Below are 20,470 nucleotides of genomic sequence, written 5' to 3'. Positions count from 1 at the left end.
AACCCAGAATATCAAGGCAGAAAATTACACAATGTCTGCTTTGAACTGGGATATCTGAGTCCACACTGCCATATATTCCAGTTCAAAGCAGATAATGTGGGATTTTAAGGGGCCTTAGATGGCCAGGGCCTGGTTCAGACTCTCCAGCATTTGTGCAGATGAAGGTGCCAATTTTTCAGTTTTGGTGGGCTCAACTATGGATCAGAGGAGAAAGATGTGTGCAAATCTCCAGCACAGATAGGATAGTTGGTACTATTTGCAAGGCTTGATTTCCCTCCCAGGTGTTGTGACATCAGGACTCACCCTCCATTCTGTTCTGTAACCACATTATGGCTAGAAGCAAATAAGATGGATTAGGTGTTTCTAATTCCATCCCCTTAAATAAAGTGAAAAGAATAAATCCTTTCTCTTGAACCAATTCTTTCGTTAAGATTTCCCTCTATGTTTCCAAACAGGAAAATGTTGTCTTTTTGTTGTTCCCTTTTCAACTCTAGCTCAGTTTTGCAATCTAAGTGCACACATTCAGGATAATATTTTTATCTAAATAAAATATTCTGAAAAGCAAATTTTCTGAAAACAGTTCTCTGTCAACCTTTTAATCCCCAGTGAAATAACAAGAATGCCAGATAAGAAGGAATGCAAGGAAGCAACTAGTGAGTATTTACTTGTTTATTTCCAGAAACAGTGTGTATTCATACAATCTAGCAATTGTATTATTTTCATTTTTGTAGGATGTTTACAACAAAATGAAAACCAGCTCAATGGGAATGTGTTTACTTTTCTATCCACCATGGGTACCAAAATCTCTGGATGCTCATGCCTCATTAAATATAATGGCATAGTGAAATGGTGACCCTTATATTAAGTGGCAAAATCAAGATTTGCATCTTAGCCGTTATACCACCAGAGTATCCTGCAAAGAAAAGTAGTTGCTAACCAATCTTGCAACAGGTGCTACTAAAACAACCCCACACATTATTACAAAGTGTGCCCTATCCAATTTCTTATGTCGTCTTTTCATTTTAGGTTCAGAAGGACCTCCAAAGAGAAGAGAAGAAACTGAAGACTATACATCCAGAGAGGTAACCTCTTATTGTCCTGTTTCACTATCCATGCTGAAGATATCCAAGGGCTTAGAAACAACCCTTCCAGCTTCCACCTTTTATCAATTTCTTGAATTTTCCCAAATCCCCAGAATTGCCCAGATGTGTGATCCATGACCATGCTGTTTGGGAGATCCCAGATGTAGGTCAACTAAGTAACTGTATTTGAGGAGTTGGGATTACACAGTGTGTGGAATTAGGACACTGGGGCACCTTCCACACAGTTGAATAAAATCCCACATTATCTGCTTTGAACTGGAATAGATAGCAGTTGTGGACTCAGATAACCCAGTTCAAAGCAGATATTGTGGGATTTTCTGCCTTGATATTCTGGGATATAGGGCTGTGTGGAAGGGCCCTGGGAGATGGAGGATCTAATCCTTGCTTGATCAGGGGAAGCCAGGCCCCATTTACATTGTCATATAATGCCATTTCCAATTCATTACAGGGTCGGTATAGACTCATATAATGCAGATTATATGGCAGTGTAGATTGGATCCTTCTATGTGGCCCTGAACAAGTTGCATTCTTTCTTCTTCAGAAGAAGGTAATGGTAAACTCACTCTGACTAATGCCTTAGGGTCCTTTTAAATCAGAAAAAAAGTTTGGAATTCACACAACATAAACTTGTATTTAACCCCACTCTGGCCCAAATTTCACCTGAAGAAACATAACATAAATGCTATATAAATTATGCACATATTTTTGCATATTGTGCAAATCAGTGACATGATAGACCTAGTTTCACATCAAACTGTGAAACTAGAGATATATGTAGCACGTATATGCTCTCCATGTTCTCCAAGTATACTAGATCCAAGCTCCCAAAATCCAACTCACACAGTTCAATTTTAGTCAGATGCAACTGAAGAGCAGCAACATGGGGCAAGACATGGAAAAACAGAGAGAACATGGAAGGTTGATCTTCTGTTTTGAGTGATTCGCTCACTGAAGTTTTCCTCATATGACTCAGGAGAAGAAACATATCAACACAACAACCAACATTATTTGTGTCCTCTATGGCACTTTGGAATTTAGCTCTTCAGAACCCACCAATAGCTCGTTTTGGAGAGAGAGGCGAATTAGCCAGTTCTACAGCCAGTAATTAGCTATTAGGATCCTCCAGAATAGAAGTCAAAGTCTCATCCAGTTGAGGTGGTGGTGGTGGAATTGGTGGGTATGTACAATTTGCTACCTTTTGGAGAGTTATGATTTTTAGTAACATATTTTTTGAGTAATACATAATGGTCTGTGTTAATATAACTTGTTACTTTACAAAATTGAAACTAAGCCTGGCTATTATGCTCAGTTAGGGTAGATCAGTGGTTCCCAACCTTTTTTTTTTTTTTTTGACCAGGAACCACTTTGACCAGGGGCCATTCTCCAATATTAGTATCAAAAGTGTTACGAATCAGTTTTTGGTCAACTTTAGATTCAGTTTGGCTATTTATGGTGCTGATTCAGAAAATTGCATTGGATAGACCACATCAGCTCTAGTTTCAGATACAGCGCATATGCCATCCAGTAGTCGCCATCTGCTCACCCACAGAAAACCATATTTAATAATTTAGAGCTGATGTGGTCTATCCAATGCAGCTTTCTGAATCAGCACCCCAAATAAACCTAAGAACAGGCCTAAAAACACACTGGGGTACACAGACACTTAGAAGGTAAATACTTAAGTAAATTCCATCAATTCCATGGATATTGTCTATCTTGAGTTAGGCCATGTATTAATGCTTAACACAACAAATGGATCTCATTAATTTGCCATGATGAAACCAACAGACTAATTTTCACAAAAGGGTTGAAAATCAGCATGTTTTCAGGTGTGCAGATGTTTCCAAGTTCTAGTTCATAGGTAATATTAATTAATTTTCATCCTGGGTGAGAACTTAAAAAGAAAATACCCCCCAAAATACCCCCACAGCCCCATGTGTATGTCTTCTGACTGTTTTTTTTCTTTCTTTGATGCCATCTAGGGAGCAGCGGAAGGTATCCAGTACTCAACCCTAGAGTTCAAGGAGGCTGGCCAGCAACAAATCAAGATAAACAATGAGGTTTCTTCTGTTATATATGCTCAGATGCCCACTGGCCGCTGATCCAAAACAGTTGGCTAGTTTGCTTTGATCAAGTCATGGATGGACATGTATCTCAGGGGGAAAAGGGAAAACAATGAATGCATGTATTTTAATTTTAATGTCATAATCACTTGAAACAGCAGGGGAGTTTATATGAGGATGTGGCTTGCCTCTCATGGAAAGTATAAAATGCCACCATTCTGTTTTAGTGGGATCAGAAAGGAGAGCAGAGGGGACAAACTTATTATTATTATTATTATTATTATTATTATTATTACTCTATTTTCTCTCTCTAAAAAGAGACTAAAAGCGGATTACAGTAAAACCAATACAATACAATTTAAAACCTAAAATACAATAAATAAAATCAAATATTAACATTATTAAAACCCTTAAAACCAATTAACTGATTATTTATGATAGGAGTATAATCTGTTCATTTATTAGTGGTGAACTGGGAAGCCAAACTCATATTTAAATTTTATTGACTTACATAACTTAAATAGGTCCACCTGTATTTGAAAAGCATTACACCAAGGTTTTTTTAAATTGTGTCAGAAGCGAATTGAGAACATACTGCAAGTCGCTTCTGGTGTGAGATAGTTGGTCATCTACAGAGATATTGCCCAGAGGATACCCAGATGTGTTACCATTCTGCTGGGAGGCTTCTCTCATGTCTCCGTAAGCTAGAGCTGGCAGACAGGAGCTCAACCCATCTCGTTGATTTGAACCAGCAACCTTCAGGTCAGCAACCCAGCCTTCAGGTCAGCAGTCCAGCTAGCAGAAAAGTTTAACTCTCTATGCCACCACGGCTCCTATACCAAGGATCCTATACGACAAGCCGTAAATTTGATACTGATCATTCCACTGATGAAAGATTATATAGTAAAAGTTTATTTTCCCACTTTAAATTTTGAGATTGTACATGATTATGACTTGAACCTTGAGGCAGGGATTGTTCTTGTGACAAGTGATTAAAGGAACTGTTATCTTTCCCTGAGTTATCAGAAGAACATCATCTTTCACCATTGATATCTTCTTCAGATGTATTATTGGAAGACGTTAAAATCAGTGTTTTTATTATTATTCACTTTAAATGTGGAAATTGTATATGATTATGGCTTGAACCTTGAGGCAAGGATTGTTCTTGTGACAGGCGATTGGAGGAAATGTTATCTCTCCCTAAGCTATCAGAAGAACATCATCTTTTATCATTGGTATCTTCTTCAGATGCATTATTGGAAGACTGTTAAAACCAGTGTTTTTTAAAAATTGCTGGTCACCCATGGATAGACTTTTTCATTTTCGTGATCAAGTACATCTCTTTTAAATTTGCTCAATTTTCATGCTTTTAATTCCTCGTAATATCTCATCGCCACAACAGCAACACCATTTCTGTGACAGCATTTTGGGTAGAGATAATCACATAGATATGTGGCATAATTAGGGTCTACTGATGAGTTTTTCCAGGCTTGTCACAGACTGACAACAGGCCCACATGACATTGGTTTGCCATCTTCATGTTATAAAGTCTGTAATTTAGAGAATAACTGTGTAAGGATGTCTTGCCCTGAGTTCTCATTGGTCTTTCTAAAAAGAAACTAACAATGGTACCTGTCAAGAGAACGATGGTTTCCGGCACATTGCAAGGAATGCACCAAGGAAATCAGGCAGAGGAGCAGAATTTTGCATATTGCATATGGAGCAATAGTGAGTGAGCCTTAACATGGCAGTGAGAAATGACAGAAATGTCATCAGACTATGACTGCATACACGGTTGTGCTGTCAGGAGTTCGAACACTGGCAGATTTCCTTCGGGGATGTTGTAGCTGGGCATAATGAAGAGAAGCATGTGTCTGGAAGGAAAAACCACCAAGAGAAAATGCATTGATAGTCTTCAACCGATAATGTGCACTGGAACTAGATTTAAAACTTTCTTTAGATTAGAGTTCCCAACATTCCTCTTACCTCAGGGCCAATAGTTGGGGATTTTGGGAGCTGCAGTCCTTGAACATAATTTTCTCAAGTCCTCGTGGACAATAAGTTAAACATGAGCCAACAATGTGATGTGGCAGCTAAAAAAGCCAATGGGATTTTGGGCTGCATAAATAGGAGTCTAGTGTCTAGATCCAGGGAAATCATCTCCCCCTCTATTCCACCTTGGTCAGACCACACCTGGAATCACACTGTGTCCCATTCTGGGCACCGCCATTTAAGGGAGATGCTGACAAGGTGGAATGTGTCCAGAGGAGGGCGTCTCAAATGATCAAGAGTCTGGAGAACAAGCCCTATGAGGAGTGGCTTAAAGAGCTGGGCATGTTTAGCCTGCAGAAGAGAAGACCAAGAAGAGACATTATGAGGGCCATGTATAAAGATGTGAGGGGAGGTCATAGGGTGGAGGGAGCAAGCTTATTTTCTGCTGCCCTGGAGACTAGGACGCGGAACAATGGCTTCAAACTGCAGGAAAGGACACTCCACCAGAATATTAGGAAGAACTTCCTAACTGTGAGAGCTGTTCAACAGTAGAACTCTCTGCTGCAAAGTGTGGTGGAGGATCCTTCTTTGGATGCTTTTAAGCAGAGGCTGGGTGGCCATCTGTCAGGGATGCTTTGAATGCGATTTCCTGCTTCTTGGCAGGGAGTTGAACTGGATGGCCCATGAGGTCTCTTCCAACGCTATGATTCTATAATTCTATTGGCTTATCTTGTTCTATCCATGAGATCCAAAATTTGCCCAATTGATTCTTTACCTCATCCAGGCTCTCCCTTTTCATTATATCTTCCTCCCTTCTGGTGGCATTTCTCAGGGAAGCATGATCTTCAAGTCGTGGCGTTATAATTAAGGGAAGGAAAGTAAAAATAGACAGTGAAAATTAAGCATTGTACAGTTAATGGGAAACAAATAAAAAAACCTATGAGAGATCCAAAGGTCAAAGATTTCGGAGGACAACAGCCAGGTAATGGGACTAGTCTCTAGGACTCTAGGATATGGTTAGATTTTATTTAAAAAAAATATGAGTGAAAGATGGTGTAGCAGAAGTAGGTAAGTGAAAAAGGGAAGGTTTCTCATTCAATTCCTCACCTGTCAACTCTCTGTTTTCTCTGTTTTGCCTAGAAAAAAAATGACAAGAGTTTCAGGGTAACACAACATGTGATAAATGATACAGAAATGGTTAAACTAGTACCATAGAAATGTCACTTAAATGATGGCACTCATTTCATGCCCTTCTGTATGTCTAGCCCAAAATATTTTACTGCCTGAAGCAAAGGAGGTCAACAATATGGCAGTCCAGCCCAACTCTGCTTCTATTCCAGCCACTGAATCTGTATAAACTTTCTGTTCGACATTACTTCAACATTGGCAATGAGAGATAGGCCTCCATCATGTATGATGGAAGAAGGCAAGTTTTGGGAAGTGCTATTTGTGACGGTGGTTTGTGGACCAGTGCTGGTGTTTGGGCCATTAGCTGCCCATCCCTGAAATTTCCAGGAAAGGAAAGAATAGTTGCAGTCAATGGGAACAAATATGGAGCCAGTGTCTGACACATTTGGGAACCAGATAATATAAGAACTTAGGGTGTACAGGATAATGTGAAACACTCCCCAATCTTTTGAGAAAATGAAACTAATGAGGAAGCCAGAGTGAAGGAACTAAGGCCTGTTAATGATTTCCTCTGGCATCTGCCATCCCAAGCCAATTGCCTCAATCTGCTTTGGCTGCTATAGCAAAACCCTAGACTGCAACTCCCAAGAATACATAGGATACCTCCAGAGGTGAATTAGAAGTATAATTTGGCATGCCTTTACATATTGGTAGGGAGGTGTTCTGTGTGGTCTGGGGAAAATATTGCCCACTCCTGAGCTATAGGCCATAGCTGGATACTTCCTCACCACAGACACTCCTATTCATCTGCTAGTAAGTAATTGTTTTGTCACCTGGAAGGTGCTGCAGCTAATGCGTGGATTTTGAGCCATTGTCTGATGTTACTAGAGAATCCTGATTTCAGGAACCACCAAAATAATGAGTTATAATGGTCTAAGTTGGGCACATGGTTGTGCAAGATACTAAAAGGATGGCCACCCCTGTGTTTTACCATATAGGTCAGGCTTGGACAAATGTTGGCCCTCCAGGTGTTCTGGACTTCAACTCCCACAATTCCTAACAGTCTCCCCACTCACAAGCTCTTTTGCAAAGCCCTTGACTTACCTGTCCATCAGCAATTTCTTCCGGAGCCACACAGCACCTCCAATGACAGCTGGGACGATCACCAACACAGCCAACACGGCCCAAAACCAGACTGCAGTCCCATTGGGAGTGTGTCCTGTGAATGTGGTTTCTGTAGCAATAGGAGGACGTGTCCAATGAGATGCTGCTAAAGAAGTGGGTGTTGTGGAAGGAAAATCCTTTATTTTAAAAAAACATTTTTAAATAAAATTTATTTGGAATACAAAGTATAAAAAGGAAAAACATATATAGATAAACAAATACATCTAATACAAGTATGTTGTTTTCCCAAATGCCAGCTTCCATTTTTTAACAAACTCTTCATTATTTCCTCCCTGGATACCATTAGAAAGCTTGGCCGTTTGAATATATTCTAATAACTTTTCTCTCCAATCCTTTGCAAATGGATCTTTTTCAGCTTTCCATGATTTTGCTATTGTCAGTCTAGCTGCAACAAAGCTAGATTGATAAATTTCCTCATCTCCTTTGCTAATTCTCTCTGTATATATTCCTAAAAGGCATATTTCTGGATTTTTCTTAGCTTTCTTAGTAGTTATTTTCTTTGTTTCCTTAACCCTCTTTTCCCAAAAATCTTGTACCATCCTGCAGGTCCACCAAATGTGGAAGAAAGTGCCTTTCTAGGTCTTGCACCTCCAACACTCCCTAGCTGAGTTTTATCAATTTTGGTTATTGTCTCTGGTGTTGTACAGCATCTATAAAACATCTTACACATATTTTCTTTAATGGAGCTAGCTTCCAATTCTCCAGATCAATATTTTCCCTAGATCTTTAGCCCAGGAGGTCATGGCAATTTTTATTCGGTTGTCCTCTAGATCAGTGGTTCTCAACCTGTGGTCTGTAGACCACCAGTGGTCCACAAAAACTAAAATATGGTCTGCGGGCTCACTGTTACTACACCATTGCAACGAGAGTAACTGGTATTATGAAACCCTCTTATAGTGCCAAGGTAATGGGGATGTCGGGAGGGGAGAGGCTGACTACCCATGAAAGGTGTGCCATCAAGCCTCCTGACTGCTGCTTCTCCTCCTCTGCCCTCCCTTTAAGCGGAGCCAATTCATGTGGCACCCAGAAGTCGGGGCACCTTGGTGTCTTCATTTTTAGGCCTGTTCCTGGAGTTATTTGGGGTGCTGATTCAGAAAATTGCATTGGATATTAAATATGGTTTTCTGGGCGTGAGCAGATGGCGACTACTGGATGGCATATGTTCTGTATCAGAAACTAGAACTAATGTGGTCTATCCAATGCAATTTTCTGAATCAGCACCCCAAATAACCAAACTGAATCTAAAGTTGACCAAAACCTGATTTGTAACCCTATTGGTAATAATGTTGGGGTGTGGTCCCTGGTCAAAGTGGTCCCCAATCAAGTGGCCTGGTCAAAAAAAGGTTGGGAACCATTGGCATATACCACGTAACTGCCAGAATATCACAACTAGAGCAGAAGGGAGCCTTCACATAGAGGCAGTACTGGAGCAGCAGCAATAATGGGAGGCATTGGTGGGTCTTCCTGCTCTGCCCATAATTGAAATGTAATGCAGCAACAAGGACAGACACAATTTTGTCTGATGAGTACAAGCTAAACATGTTATTATCCTGCTGTAATTCTAATTTTCCATCCTCACGTGATAAAGTCCTTAAAGCGTCTACCAAGAGTGCATTTTAACATCTAACTGTTTTTTTCCATTCTAACACCTGAAAAGTCTTCTTTCCTTTCAGAGTGACTAAAAGGAAAGTGGGAGGAGTGGGAGGATGCTCTAAGCTTTGTTTTTTCTTCTAAAAGCACTTTGGGGAATTGAGTGAAAAAACAAAAATGTTTCCAAATGTGCTTCTCCCAACTAACACAATTCTGGGAACAGAACACAGAAAGTAGAAAGGAGTGATATTCTAGTACACCCATAACTGAACACAGGCCCTGGCAGAGAAAGTGATATACTGCCTTCTAAGATGTTTTGCATAGCAACTCACATCAGAGGTTGCCAGCACAGCCTATAACAGGGATTACGAAAGTTGTTGCGCAAAATACCTTTCACACTACAAAATGTCAGAACTTTTATACACATGGTTCCACCCATTGGAATCCTGGGATTTGTAGTTTAGGAAGGAACCATTGAGAAGTCTAATTGAAAGAGTTCTAGTCTGTCACCAAACTACAAACCCCAGGATCCTAAAGGTTGCAGCTATGGTATTTAAGTGGAATTGTAGAGCTATAATTGTGTTGTGTGAAAGGGCCCTAAGTTTAGGAGACCATCAGTTCACTTAACTCCTACAAAGGTCTCTATGAAATTAGGCAAAGGACTCAGGCGGGGGAGGGGGGGGAGAGTTGAAGAAACGTTCCATCCCCACTTCCTCACCAGTCCTTTTACAGTGAGGCTATAACCAGTGGTTAAAAAGGAGCAAGAAGTGGGATAACCCAAGCATTTGATTCATTTGACAAGCAGAAGTAGTGTTATTAGGACAGCTTGCCTTCCAATTCTCACCTATCAAACTTGACAAAACTTTGGATACCTATATATGATTTTAGGTTGCAAAAAATAAATACATATTTCACTGTAGTCTTCATGTTTTCCCCATCTGGCCATGCTGTGGTGCAGCTGGTTAGTAGCCAGCAGCAATAAATCATCAGTGACAGAGAGGTTATTGGTTCAAAGCCCGGGTCGGGGTTAAGCACCCGACCGCTAATAGCCTAGCTTGTTGTCCACCTAAGTAGCTCAAAAACAGTTGTGTCTATAATCAGAGAGTTCTGGGTACCGCTTAATGCGGGGAGGTTAATTTAACTTAATTTACAACACCATAAAACTGCCGGCATCATGTGAAGGGTGAGAAGGGTAGAATATAAATACTGTAAATAAATAAATCTCTGAAAATTAATTCTTGCTATACGTGTTCTCCTGAGAATTGTCATCTTCCTTCCTCATCTGAAGTCTGAAGTTCAAGAAATCCTAACAGCTGGTAAACTGACTGGGATTTCTGGGAGCTGTAGGCCAAAAAACCTGGGGACCCACATGTTGAGAAAAACTGATCTACACAGTAGATTTAATGCAGTTTGCCACTACTTAAACTGCTATGGCTCAGTTCTAGGGAATCATGTGTGTGGTAGTTTGGTGAGGCACCAGTACCCTTTGGCAGAGAAGGCTTAAGGTGTGAGTCAAGGGCCAAGCCAGGTCTCACGATTCCATAGCACCGAGCCATGGTGTCAAACTGCATCAGTTCTACAGTGTAGATCAAGCATGGACAAACTTCGGCCCTCCAGGTGTTTTGGACTGAAACTCCCACAATTCCTAACAGTGGTAAGCTGTCTGGGATTTCTGGGAACTGAAATCCAAACATCTAGAGGGCCAAAGTTTGCCCATGCCTGTGTAGATGCATCATGGCCTTTCAGGCACTCTGACAAAATATTCATTAGTTAATTAATTAAGAAAGGCCAACTTTAAGACAATCACAATTGGTTTCAAAATTATATGTGCGTGAGAGAAAGACAGAGAAAGAACCATATATTTAAATATATAAAAAAGAACATTCAGTCCTACTGCTATCACTGGGGTGCCCACCTAAGTAGTTCAAAAACGGCTGCAACTGTGAATAGATAAATTAGACGCCGCTTAAGCGGGGAGGTTAATTTAATTTACACCTCCATAAAACTGCTGTTGATCAGAGAGCAAGGAGGAAATACTATGATCAAAAAGGACTTGGCATCATAGTGGGTGAAGCAACAGCTCCCCCTGTGGCTGGAATCGAGCATAACTTCCAGAAGCCGGTTGGAAAATGTTGAATTACCTCTATCTGTCAGTATGTGTTGTATGTCTAAAACCAGCATTGAATGTTTGCTGTGTATATGTGCATTGTGAACTGCCCTGAGTTCCCTTTGGGATGAGAAGGGCAGAATATAAATATGGTAAATAAATAAACAAATAAACAATCTCCCAAGCTTTTTGGATATCAGCCAGCAAGCCAACTCCTTAAACCAAGAAATAGCTTCTTAAGATCTACAGAGATACTTGCAGGAATGCCTCAATTAGTGGCTGATACCAGATGAGAAACTCCCCCCTGGGCACACAGAAGACTGGGCGACTTCGAAGGCACTGAACAGACTGCACTCTGGGACTATGAGATGCATAGCCAATCTTAAGAAATGGGGCCACAAAGTGGAGTCCACAACATTTGAGTGTGGAGAAGAGCAAACCACAGACCACTTACTACAATGCAGTTTGAGCCCTGCCACATGCACAATGGAGGACCTTCTTACAGTGACACCAGAGGCGCTCCAAGTGGCCAGCTTTTGGTCAAAGGAAATCTAGTATCATGCCAAGTTTTTAACTTTGTTTGTGGTTTTTCTATACATCATAACTGTATTCTCAATTTGCTTCTGACACAATAAATAAAAATCTCCCAGCATCCCTTCCATTGTTAATGCTGGCTGCGGCTGCTGGGAAATGTGGGCCAAATGTGTCCAGAAAATCTTATGATCCTTCCTCCTACATTCCAGGAATCCTACCTTGCTCCTCTTTGGATGGGCTCAAGCAAATCTCCGAGATCAACAAAGGATTGGCACGGGACTGGCACTCCCAGCGTCCCAAAGCCGCTTGCCGGATTGGATCTATTATTATAGTAGACCCTAAATTTCTCTTCTTAGCCCATCGGGGGTTACCGAGTCGCTTTGAATTCAATATCCATTGAAATGAGTTTCCCGTATCTGATGAATAGCAGTGATGACAGGTGAGCTTCATAGAGGATGGACCAAGCTGCTTGGAAGAGACAAGGAGATTGTTGTGGCACCCTGAAAAGAGAAGAGAAAAAGGGAGGTAAATTGGAACAATTCAGGTATGAAATGAGAAAGCACGTACACACTCCTTCAGTGGTAAGACACATGCCACAGAACTAATTGTCACTAATAACTACAATAACTATGAGCCATCATTTTAATTCTCACACAGAGCCCTTCCACACAGCCATATAACCCAGAATATCAAGGCAGAAAATTCTACAATATCTGCTTTGAACTGGGTTATCTGAGTCCACACTGCCAGCTGTGTGGAAGGAGCCACAGTGTTAGGTCACATAAAAGTAGATTTTCCTTAAACCTTATTTCATCTTCTAAAGAGACCTGCAGTTTGTTAAAGTCCACAGCTTGCTAACATGGATCTTGTTTTCCATACTAACCTTTCCATGGCATTATTGGAAGTTACAGTCTTTCCTGCAAGTTGGACCACATGAAAACTTATTTTTGGGGACTATGAAGATGACATGTATAAAGAATTGCTCATTGAAATAGGATATTCTTGTATTACACTGGCCAGCACACATTTGATGTCTCAAATATTAGACCTTTTTCTGGGTATATTTGACTTGTTGATTCCAAAAATGGCATTAGTTTCCCTATCAGCTTTAGTTTTTGAGATACAGAACATATGCCACATATGCCATCATCTGCTCACCCATAGAAAATTACAATAACCATAGTTAAGAAACTAGAGCTGGTGCTATCCATCCAGTGCAATGTTCTGAATCAGTGCCCAGAATAGCACCAGGAACAGACCTAAAAACCAAGACACCAATTGTTTTTGTTGTTGAATTGTATTATCAGTTTATGATTTACACATGGGGACTGACTTTACAAAAATACATGTCAGCAAATGTCTTCTTATTAGTTCATTAAGTTGTATTGCAGGTTGATGACTGATTTGATACCTATTGGTATGCTGGATTCTGGATAAAAAATACTGTATTTCATCGATTATATCATGTACTTTTCTCATATAAACATCTAAAAATGGGGCCTATCTTAAAAGTGAGAGTGCTATCTATCTATCTATCTATCTATCTATCTATCTATCTATCTATCTATCTATCTATCTATATACTAGCTGTGTCCGGCCACGCGTTGCTGTGGCAAAGTATGGTGGTATGGGAAATAAAGTATTGAGAAATTGGTGGTAGTTAAGGTAAAAGGTAAAGGATTTCCCCTGACATTAAGTCCATTATAAATGGGTTATATAGCTGTGTGGAAGGGCCTTGAGTTTACACTGCCATATAATCCAGTTAAAATCAGATAATCTGTATTTTATAGGCAGTGTGGAAGAGGCCTAAGTGAGGCCTAACTCTGTCTGTCCCCTGGGCTGAGTGGGTTGCTAGGAGACCAAGTGGGTGGAGCTTAGCCTTCTAACTGGCAGCAATTGGATAAAAACAATTATTCCTCTCCCTCTAATTAGGACTTTATTTTTCTTTTCTTTTTGTTGTATGAACGTAGAGGCATGGATGAGGGGTTGTGCTGCCAAGTTTAGTGTTTCTGGGATGTGTAGTTTTGTTGTTTTGTCCTAGGCCGAAATTTCATTACCCTTTTATATATATAGATATACACACATATACAGTTTTTTTTGTTGGTGATACTGAAATTACCATGTTGAATGTTAGAATTGATGGTACAAAATATTTGAATTGACAAAATATGATACTAATACTAACAATAAAAACTTGGCCACCTTGCAGAAGAGGTAAACTAAACAGAATTAAAATATCTGGCATCTTTAGTGCCTGCAAAATATGCCAACAGTTATAAAACTTCAACCCATTCAAGCCTTGCCTGAAGCACATATGGCACATGGGGATTTCTTTCTTGCTCTGTGCCACTGCCAGGAGTTGTAGTCCATAGAAGTAAGATTTGTTAAGTCTATGATGGGTATTGACACCGGGCCTGAGGAACAAAATATCTCAGCTGATAATGCTTCTCAGAGCTCCTCTTTAGAGTAATTAAAAAATAAATGCTTCCCAGTGTCTGGATGATTTCCAAGAATGATGTGAGAACAAAACAGAATGCAATAAATGCAGGCAAAAAGGCAGTTAATAATGACAACCAACTGACTTGCAAGCCAAATTAAATGTAAACGCAACTGTCAACATGAGAAAGGCATACCTTGTAGTGATATTTCTAAAAACGGTTAAAAAGGGAAAAACACACACACACTTTTGGTTAGTGGAGTTTATGCCTTTGCATAGATATGTGATTTTAAAATTGTTTTAATTTGTGTTCATGATTATAAAGTTTAATATACTTTTGGGCTGTTTCATTGTTTCTTTTTAAAATCTCGCTTCACTTTGTTTTAAAGTGATTTTATTGGTGTGAGATCTTGTGATATTGTCTATGGTACAAATATTCTGAGGTTTGGGGCTGAAGAAGAATTCTGCAAATACTATGGACCTTGAAAAGTCAATAAATGGGTCCAGCAACAAATCTAGCCTGATTTGGAAGCCAAGAAAACTAAACTGAGACTTCTGCACATTAGGACATATGAGAAAACATAAGAAAATACTTGGAAAAGTAGAACCCAGTACGAAAAGAAGAAGAATATATTGCAGATGGATTGATTCAGTTAAGGAAGCCATGACTCAGAGTTGGTAAGATTTGAGCAGGGAAACTGATGTTTGGCAGCTCTTGAAGGTCTCTCAGCTATGGGGTTGCTATAAGCTGAAGGGGACTCGATGGCAAATATCTTAATGAATCAATACATTTTAGGACTTTGAAGAAGGAACTGGTTCAAATTAACACACTGCTCCAACCTGCAATGCTTCTTATTTCTTTTCCCTGGGGGTACAAAGAGCAGAGTTTGAGACAGATTGGTAGAGAACCTTCCTTTTGTTCTCCAGGTGATTTAGGTCTCAGTTGTATGGTTAGTCCTAACTAGAGTAGACTCACTGGATCAATGAGATTCACCTATGTCAGTGGTTCTCAACCTGTGGGTCCCCAGATGTTTTGGCCTTCAACTCCCAGAAATCCTAACAGCTGGTGAACTGGCTGGGATTTCTGGGAGTTGTAGGCCAAAACACCTGGGGACCTGCAGTTTGAGGATCACTGTAGGCCCTATGTGTTGACTCATCATTCAACAGTTGATCCTGTAGATTTACCCTACTTCACTGGTTCTCAACCTGTGAGTCCCCAGATGTTTTGGCCTTCAACTCCCAGAAATCCTAACCGCTGGTGAACTGGCTGGGGTTTCTGGGAGTTGTAGGGCAACGTATCTGGGGACCCACAGGTTGAGACCCACTGCTCTAATTGGGATTATCTAGTAATATTCTGATTCTGCATTTCAAAACTCATGGTCCCACAGCCCTGGCCATGCTGGTCTGCATAGCCCTGGGTTAGATTTTCTAACTTGTGAATGGATTTGTTGAAGGGATATGCGAATGATTTTTTTTGTTTATACAATATCTTGACACTGTATCTTGTTTCCATCTACTTCTCTTCAATGAAACAATACTCTGCACACCTGGAGACATAGTTGTCCTTTGAACCCAAATAATACATGTCCTGGGGCGATCAAACTTTCCAGATCAGAACATGGCCTTCCAGACCATTTTCAGAACTGATATGGTTGCAGTCACACAGGCATTTTAGTCAAAGCAAGTGTGGGATGCAAATGCTGTCGTGTTTCCTTCCTCTCTTCCTCCTCCCTTTCCCACTTGCTGGTGCCTTCTCCTCAGGCAGCTCCATCTGGGGAAAACAGATAAATGACTAATCTCAGACCCTTGGCTGCAAGGCGCTTGGTTCATTTTTCTCCGGCTGAAGCACGGAAGAGAGCTGACAAGCGGCATATGTTCAGAAGAAGATTGTTAAGTTGCATGGTGTAGGCTTTATTTTTATCTCTCTCTGAAGTGAGAACCGGCTCTACCATTAGGCAGAATGAGCTGAGGCAGATTATTTGAAATGTCATCTAAGGCACAATGTGATTTAATTAGTTCTTGTTTTCGTAATGGCAGGTGTACAGAAAAGATACTTATGTGATTTTTCTGCTTCAGATACTACACATATTGATTTGCCTGCGTTCTGGGCACATTTTGGTGTAGTCCTGACTATTCTCATCCTTAACATTCAAAATATCAAAGAATTGTGAGTATACTTTAGACTGGTAAAAACACAAATAACTGGATCCTAGAGTAAATCAAGGCTGAACTCTCTCTAGATGCCAAGATGACTAAACTGAAACATGGATGAGGTCCAGCATTGTGATTTGCTAGTCTATATAACGGCGCTCCATGCAGTCATGCCGACCACATGACCTTGGAGGTGTATGGACAACGCCGGCTCTTCGGCTTAGAAATGGAGATGAGCACCAACCCCCAGAGTTGGTCATGACTGGACTTAACGTCAGGGGAAACCTTTACCTTTACCTTTGATGGATCAAGGAAGGCAGCAGGACAATCCCAGCACCCCACCCAACCAACAGTTGACGCTTCTCCATCAAACATGGGTAAGTGTTGCCACATGGCTTAAGCCTGTGGTAGCCCCATTGTTCCTAATGTAACACAGGGAGGCTAATGTGTTGGTGGCATAGTGCCCTACCATGCTTCTGCCCCACTTCACCCTTCTGGAAGTGAGGCTAAGTCACTTGATGGGCAGCATGGGGCATTGTGAGTGAACTGAGGCAGAAGCGTTCTATGACGCTGATTTTTTTCACATGTGATGAGGTCCAAACATAATTGACCACATCATGTGGAGACAGGCGGATCTTCCACATAGCCATATAACCCAGAATATCAAGACAGGAAATTCCAAAATATCTGCTTTGAACTGGGTTATCTACCAAGTCCTCACTGACATATATTCCAGTTCAAAGCAGATATTGTGGGATTTCCTGCCTTGATATTCTGAGTTATATGGCTGTGTGGAAGGGCCCAGGATTCACTAGAAAACACAATAATGTTTGGTAAGGTAGAAGGCAGCAGAAAAAGAGGAAAATTACATTACAGGACTTCATAAAACTAGAACTCCTATGCATTGAGCAATAGCGGTTAAAGCAGTGTCAAACAATTCTAAAGTATAGATTCACTCTAAGAAGATAAACTCTTACCTTGAGTCATCCAAAGGGTGGTGCGGGTCTCTGAGCCATTGGGAAGCCGGCACACATAGGTCCCTGCATCACTCAAACGCAGATCCATGAGGAACAATGACTCTGGAGCTTGATTCAATCGCTTGTTGAACTGAAGAGGAGTCACCTCATGTGTGGTATGATTTTGAATTATTTCCACACTTTTTCCAGTGATGTTGACACATCTAGAATGCAGAGGGAACCAGAACCAACGTGTTTGGGGATTTGTAGCTTCACAGGGAATTAGGACCTTTTCCCCAGAAATGCGGAAGACCTCTAAGGGAGAAGAGAAACAGAAGTTTGCATTTCAGCCCAAGATTCTCATCATTGTCATCATTTATCCCATTCTTATCCAAATGTTGTGACTCTAGGAAGCTTACAATTTAAGGAAAATGGCTAAAAACGTATTAAAAATGAACGTTAAAATGGAACTGAACTACAGTAAGGTCTGACATCTGCTGAATCCGTATCCACAGCTTCACTTATTTGCACTCAGGAAGAAATGGTCTCTCTATGACTTTTTTGGGTCCTTCAAGGATTCTATGGCATGTTTTCCCCCAGAAAGGATGCTGCTTTGGAGAAACTAGATCTTCCAACATAATGTATGGCATGCTGGGACAAGGAGTCTGCCAATTTAATGGCATTTGGTCGCATTCCTGGTTTCAGGTAACCACAGTCAAGCCAGAAATGTACTCCCCGTGGAAATGCGGGATGAGGTTGGGGTCTCATTGACAATATCAAAATATTTTAAAACAACACTTCAACAATTAAAAGCATATGAAGCAATTAACATCTTTTAAAAATGGTAAGAAAACAAGGGATTTAAGAGATATTGATAGTAAAATTTCAGGATCAGGAGTGGAATGACAGGTCCAATGAACCCCTTGGAAGTATAAGGTGCAGACCTGGGCTTCAGTTAGCTCAGCATTTCTCAACCTGAGGGTCGAGACCCCTGGAGGGGTCACGGGGGGGGGGGGGGGTTCAGAAGAGTCGTCAAAAACCATCAGAAAATACATATTTCTGATGGTCTTAGAAATCCAAATCCCTCCAGTATTTTCTGTTGGTCATGGGGGTTCTGTGTGGGAAGTTTGTTCCAATTCTATCGTTGATGAGATTCAAGGGGTTCTTTGATTGTAGGTGAACTATAAATCTCAGCAACTACAACTTCCAAATGTCAAGGTATATAGTATTTTCCCCAAACGCCACCAGTGTTCAAATTTGGGCATATTGAGTATTCGTGCCAAGTTTGGTCTAGATCCACCATTGTTTCGAATCTACAGTGCTCTCTGGATGTAGGTGAACTACAACTCCAAAACTCATGATCAATGCCCACCAATCCCTTCCAGTATTTTCTGTTGGTCATGGGAGTTCTGTGTTCCAGGTTTGGTTCAATTCCATCGTTGGTGGAGTTCAGAATACTCGATTGTAAGTGAACTATAAATCCCAGCAACTACAACTCCCAAATGACAAAATAAATCCCCTCCCAACCCCACCAGTATTCAAATTTGGGCATACCGGGTATTTGTGCCAAATTTGGTCCAGTGAATGAAAATACATCCTCCATATCAAATATTTACATTATGATTCATAACAGTCGCAAAATTACAGTTATGAAGTAGCAACGAAAATAATTTTATGGTTGGAGGGTCACCACCATATGAGGAAGTGTATTAAGGGGTGGTGACATAAGGAAGGTTGCAAACCACTGAGCTAGCTGGAAATAAATGCTCCGACCTCAGTAATATTTTCCCATTCTGCCATCCACCACACACACACACACACACACACACTACTCTCTCTCTGAAATCTCAGGTGCCCACAACTGAATCTGTTACCATGTCCTTTTGTCAGGATGTAGCATTCCATCAGTATGCACAGCAGACAGAGCTCCATGGTCGCCTGCTCTCTCTTCACAGCACTTTGCAATTTATTTCAGAATAATGGAAATCCTGAGGCGAGAAGAAAACATTTAGAGTGTGAAGCTAAAATTATTCATCCGGAAAAGTTATCTCTCCCTGTGGTGGGCTTGGGTGTCTCTCACAGGGGCAAAGGAAAGAGCAACTTTTAATCGGTTTCAGCCAGTCGGAGAGGAACTAACTGCAGGAAGGTTTTCCCAGACAGAAAGGAAGGAGTGTGCATTGAAAACACTTGAAGGGTTTTTATTGAATTTCCTTCTCTTTGGAAGGAATTTTGAAACAGTCTCCATTGGTGCTGCTTAAGAAAGTCAAAGCGATAGAAATTGTGACCCTGATGCCCATATCATACCATATTTTAAAATTAATTTTTAAGAGACTATGATAAAGAAAGAGTAGGCTTGCTTATGAAATTTGCAGATGAAACCTATTTAGGAGGAGAAGCTATTATCCCAGAGGACTGGGGCCGGAATCCAAAATGACATTAACAAATTGGAGAGCTGGGCAAAAACTAACAAAATGAATTTCAAGTGGGAGAAATGTAAGATATTACGGAGATGCTGAGAGATTTCCAGGATATATGGCCATGTTCCAGAAGCATTCTCTCCTGCTGTTTCGCCCACATCTATGGCAGGCATCCTCAGAGGTTTTGAGGTCTGTTGGCAACTAGGCAAGTAAGGTTTATATATCTGTGGAATGTCCAGGGTGAGAGAAAGAAGTCTGTTTGAGGCAAGTGTGAATGTTGCCATTGGCCACCTTGATTAGCATTTAATGGCCTTGCAGCTTCAAAGCCTGGTTGCTCCTGCCTGTGGGAGGTGTTAGCTGGCCCCGATTGTTTCATAACTGGAATTCCCCCCTTTTTTATTCACTGTCCTGATTTTAGAGTTCTTTTTAATACTGGTAGCCAGATTTTGTTCATTTTCATTGTTTCCTCCTATCTGTTGAAATTGTCCATGTGCTTGTGGATTTCAATGGCTTCTCAGTGTAGGCTGACATGGTGGTTGTTAGTGTGGTCCAGCATTTCTGTGTTCTCAAATAATAAGGTATTACACTTCAACAGAAAACATGAGATGCACAGATATAGGATGGGTGACATCTGGCTTGATATAACTATGTGTGGAAACGATTTGGGAGTCTTAGGGCCCTTCCAGATAGGCCCTACATCCCAGGATCTGATCCCAGGTTTTCTGTTTATTCAAGATTATCTGGCAGTGAGGACTCATATAATCCACTTTAAAGCAGAAAACCTAGGATCAGATCCTGGGATATAGG

The 20,470-nt window shown here is 40.8% G+C and overlaps 1 protein-coding gene across 3 annotated transcripts; it reads right to left on the bottom strand.

Annotated features, from left to right (window-relative positions):
* Window positions 1-654: 654 nt before the first annotated feature.
* On the bottom strand, window positions 655-19,734 carry LOC103281046 (carcinoembryonic antigen-related cell adhesion molecule 1). Of its 3 annotated transcripts, none has more exons than XM_008121711.3 (7): window positions 19,121-19,734; window positions 17,268-17,561; window positions 11,921-12,202; window positions 7,391-7,556; window positions 6,266-6,294; window positions 5,934-6,001; window positions 655-5,040 (listed from the first exon to the last, which is right to left on the bottom strand). In XM_008121711.3, the coding sequence occupies exons 1-7, from the start codon at window positions 19,176-19,178 to the stop codon at window positions 4,939-4,941; spliced, it is 999 nt and encodes a 332-aa protein (XP_008119918.2). In that variant the 5' UTR covers window positions 19,179-19,734; the 3' UTR covers window positions 655-4,938. The 3 variants fall into 3 exon arrangements, with proteins under 3 accessions (XP_008119918.2, XP_008119919.2, XP_062825586.1); XM_008121712.3 differs by having other exon boundaries at window positions 7,391-7,553; XM_062969516.1 differs by having other exon boundaries at window positions 7,391-7,520.
* Between the last annotated feature and the right edge of the window lie 736 nt (window positions 19,735-20,470).

This window comes from Anolis carolinensis, chromosome 2, assembly GCF_035594765.1.
Source record: "Anolis carolinensis isolate JA03-04 chromosome 2, rAnoCar3.1.pri, whole genome shotgun sequence".
Classification (NCBI taxonomy): domain Eukaryota; kingdom Metazoa; phylum Chordata; class Lepidosauria; order Squamata; family Dactyloidae; genus Anolis; species Anolis carolinensis.
Note: the sequence above shows the minus strand (reverse complement) of the source record. Positions and strands in the feature narration are given on the sequence as shown.

Bases quoted from the DNA above. Each gene is read 5' to 3' on its own strand.
- LOC103281046 (XM_008121711.3), bottom strand. From the start codon at position 19,178: ATGGAGCTCTGTCTGCTGTGCATACTGATGGAATGCTACATCCTGACA. The intron at 6,295-7,390 runs GTAAGTCAAGGG...TTTTTTTTCTAG, and splicing joins AAGAAATTGCTGATGGACAG to GCAAAACAGAGAAAACAGAG. The intron at 6,002-6,265 runs GTGAGGAATTGA...CACGACTTGAAG, and splicing joins AGAAAACAGAGAGTTGACAG to ATCATGCTTCCCTGAGAAAT.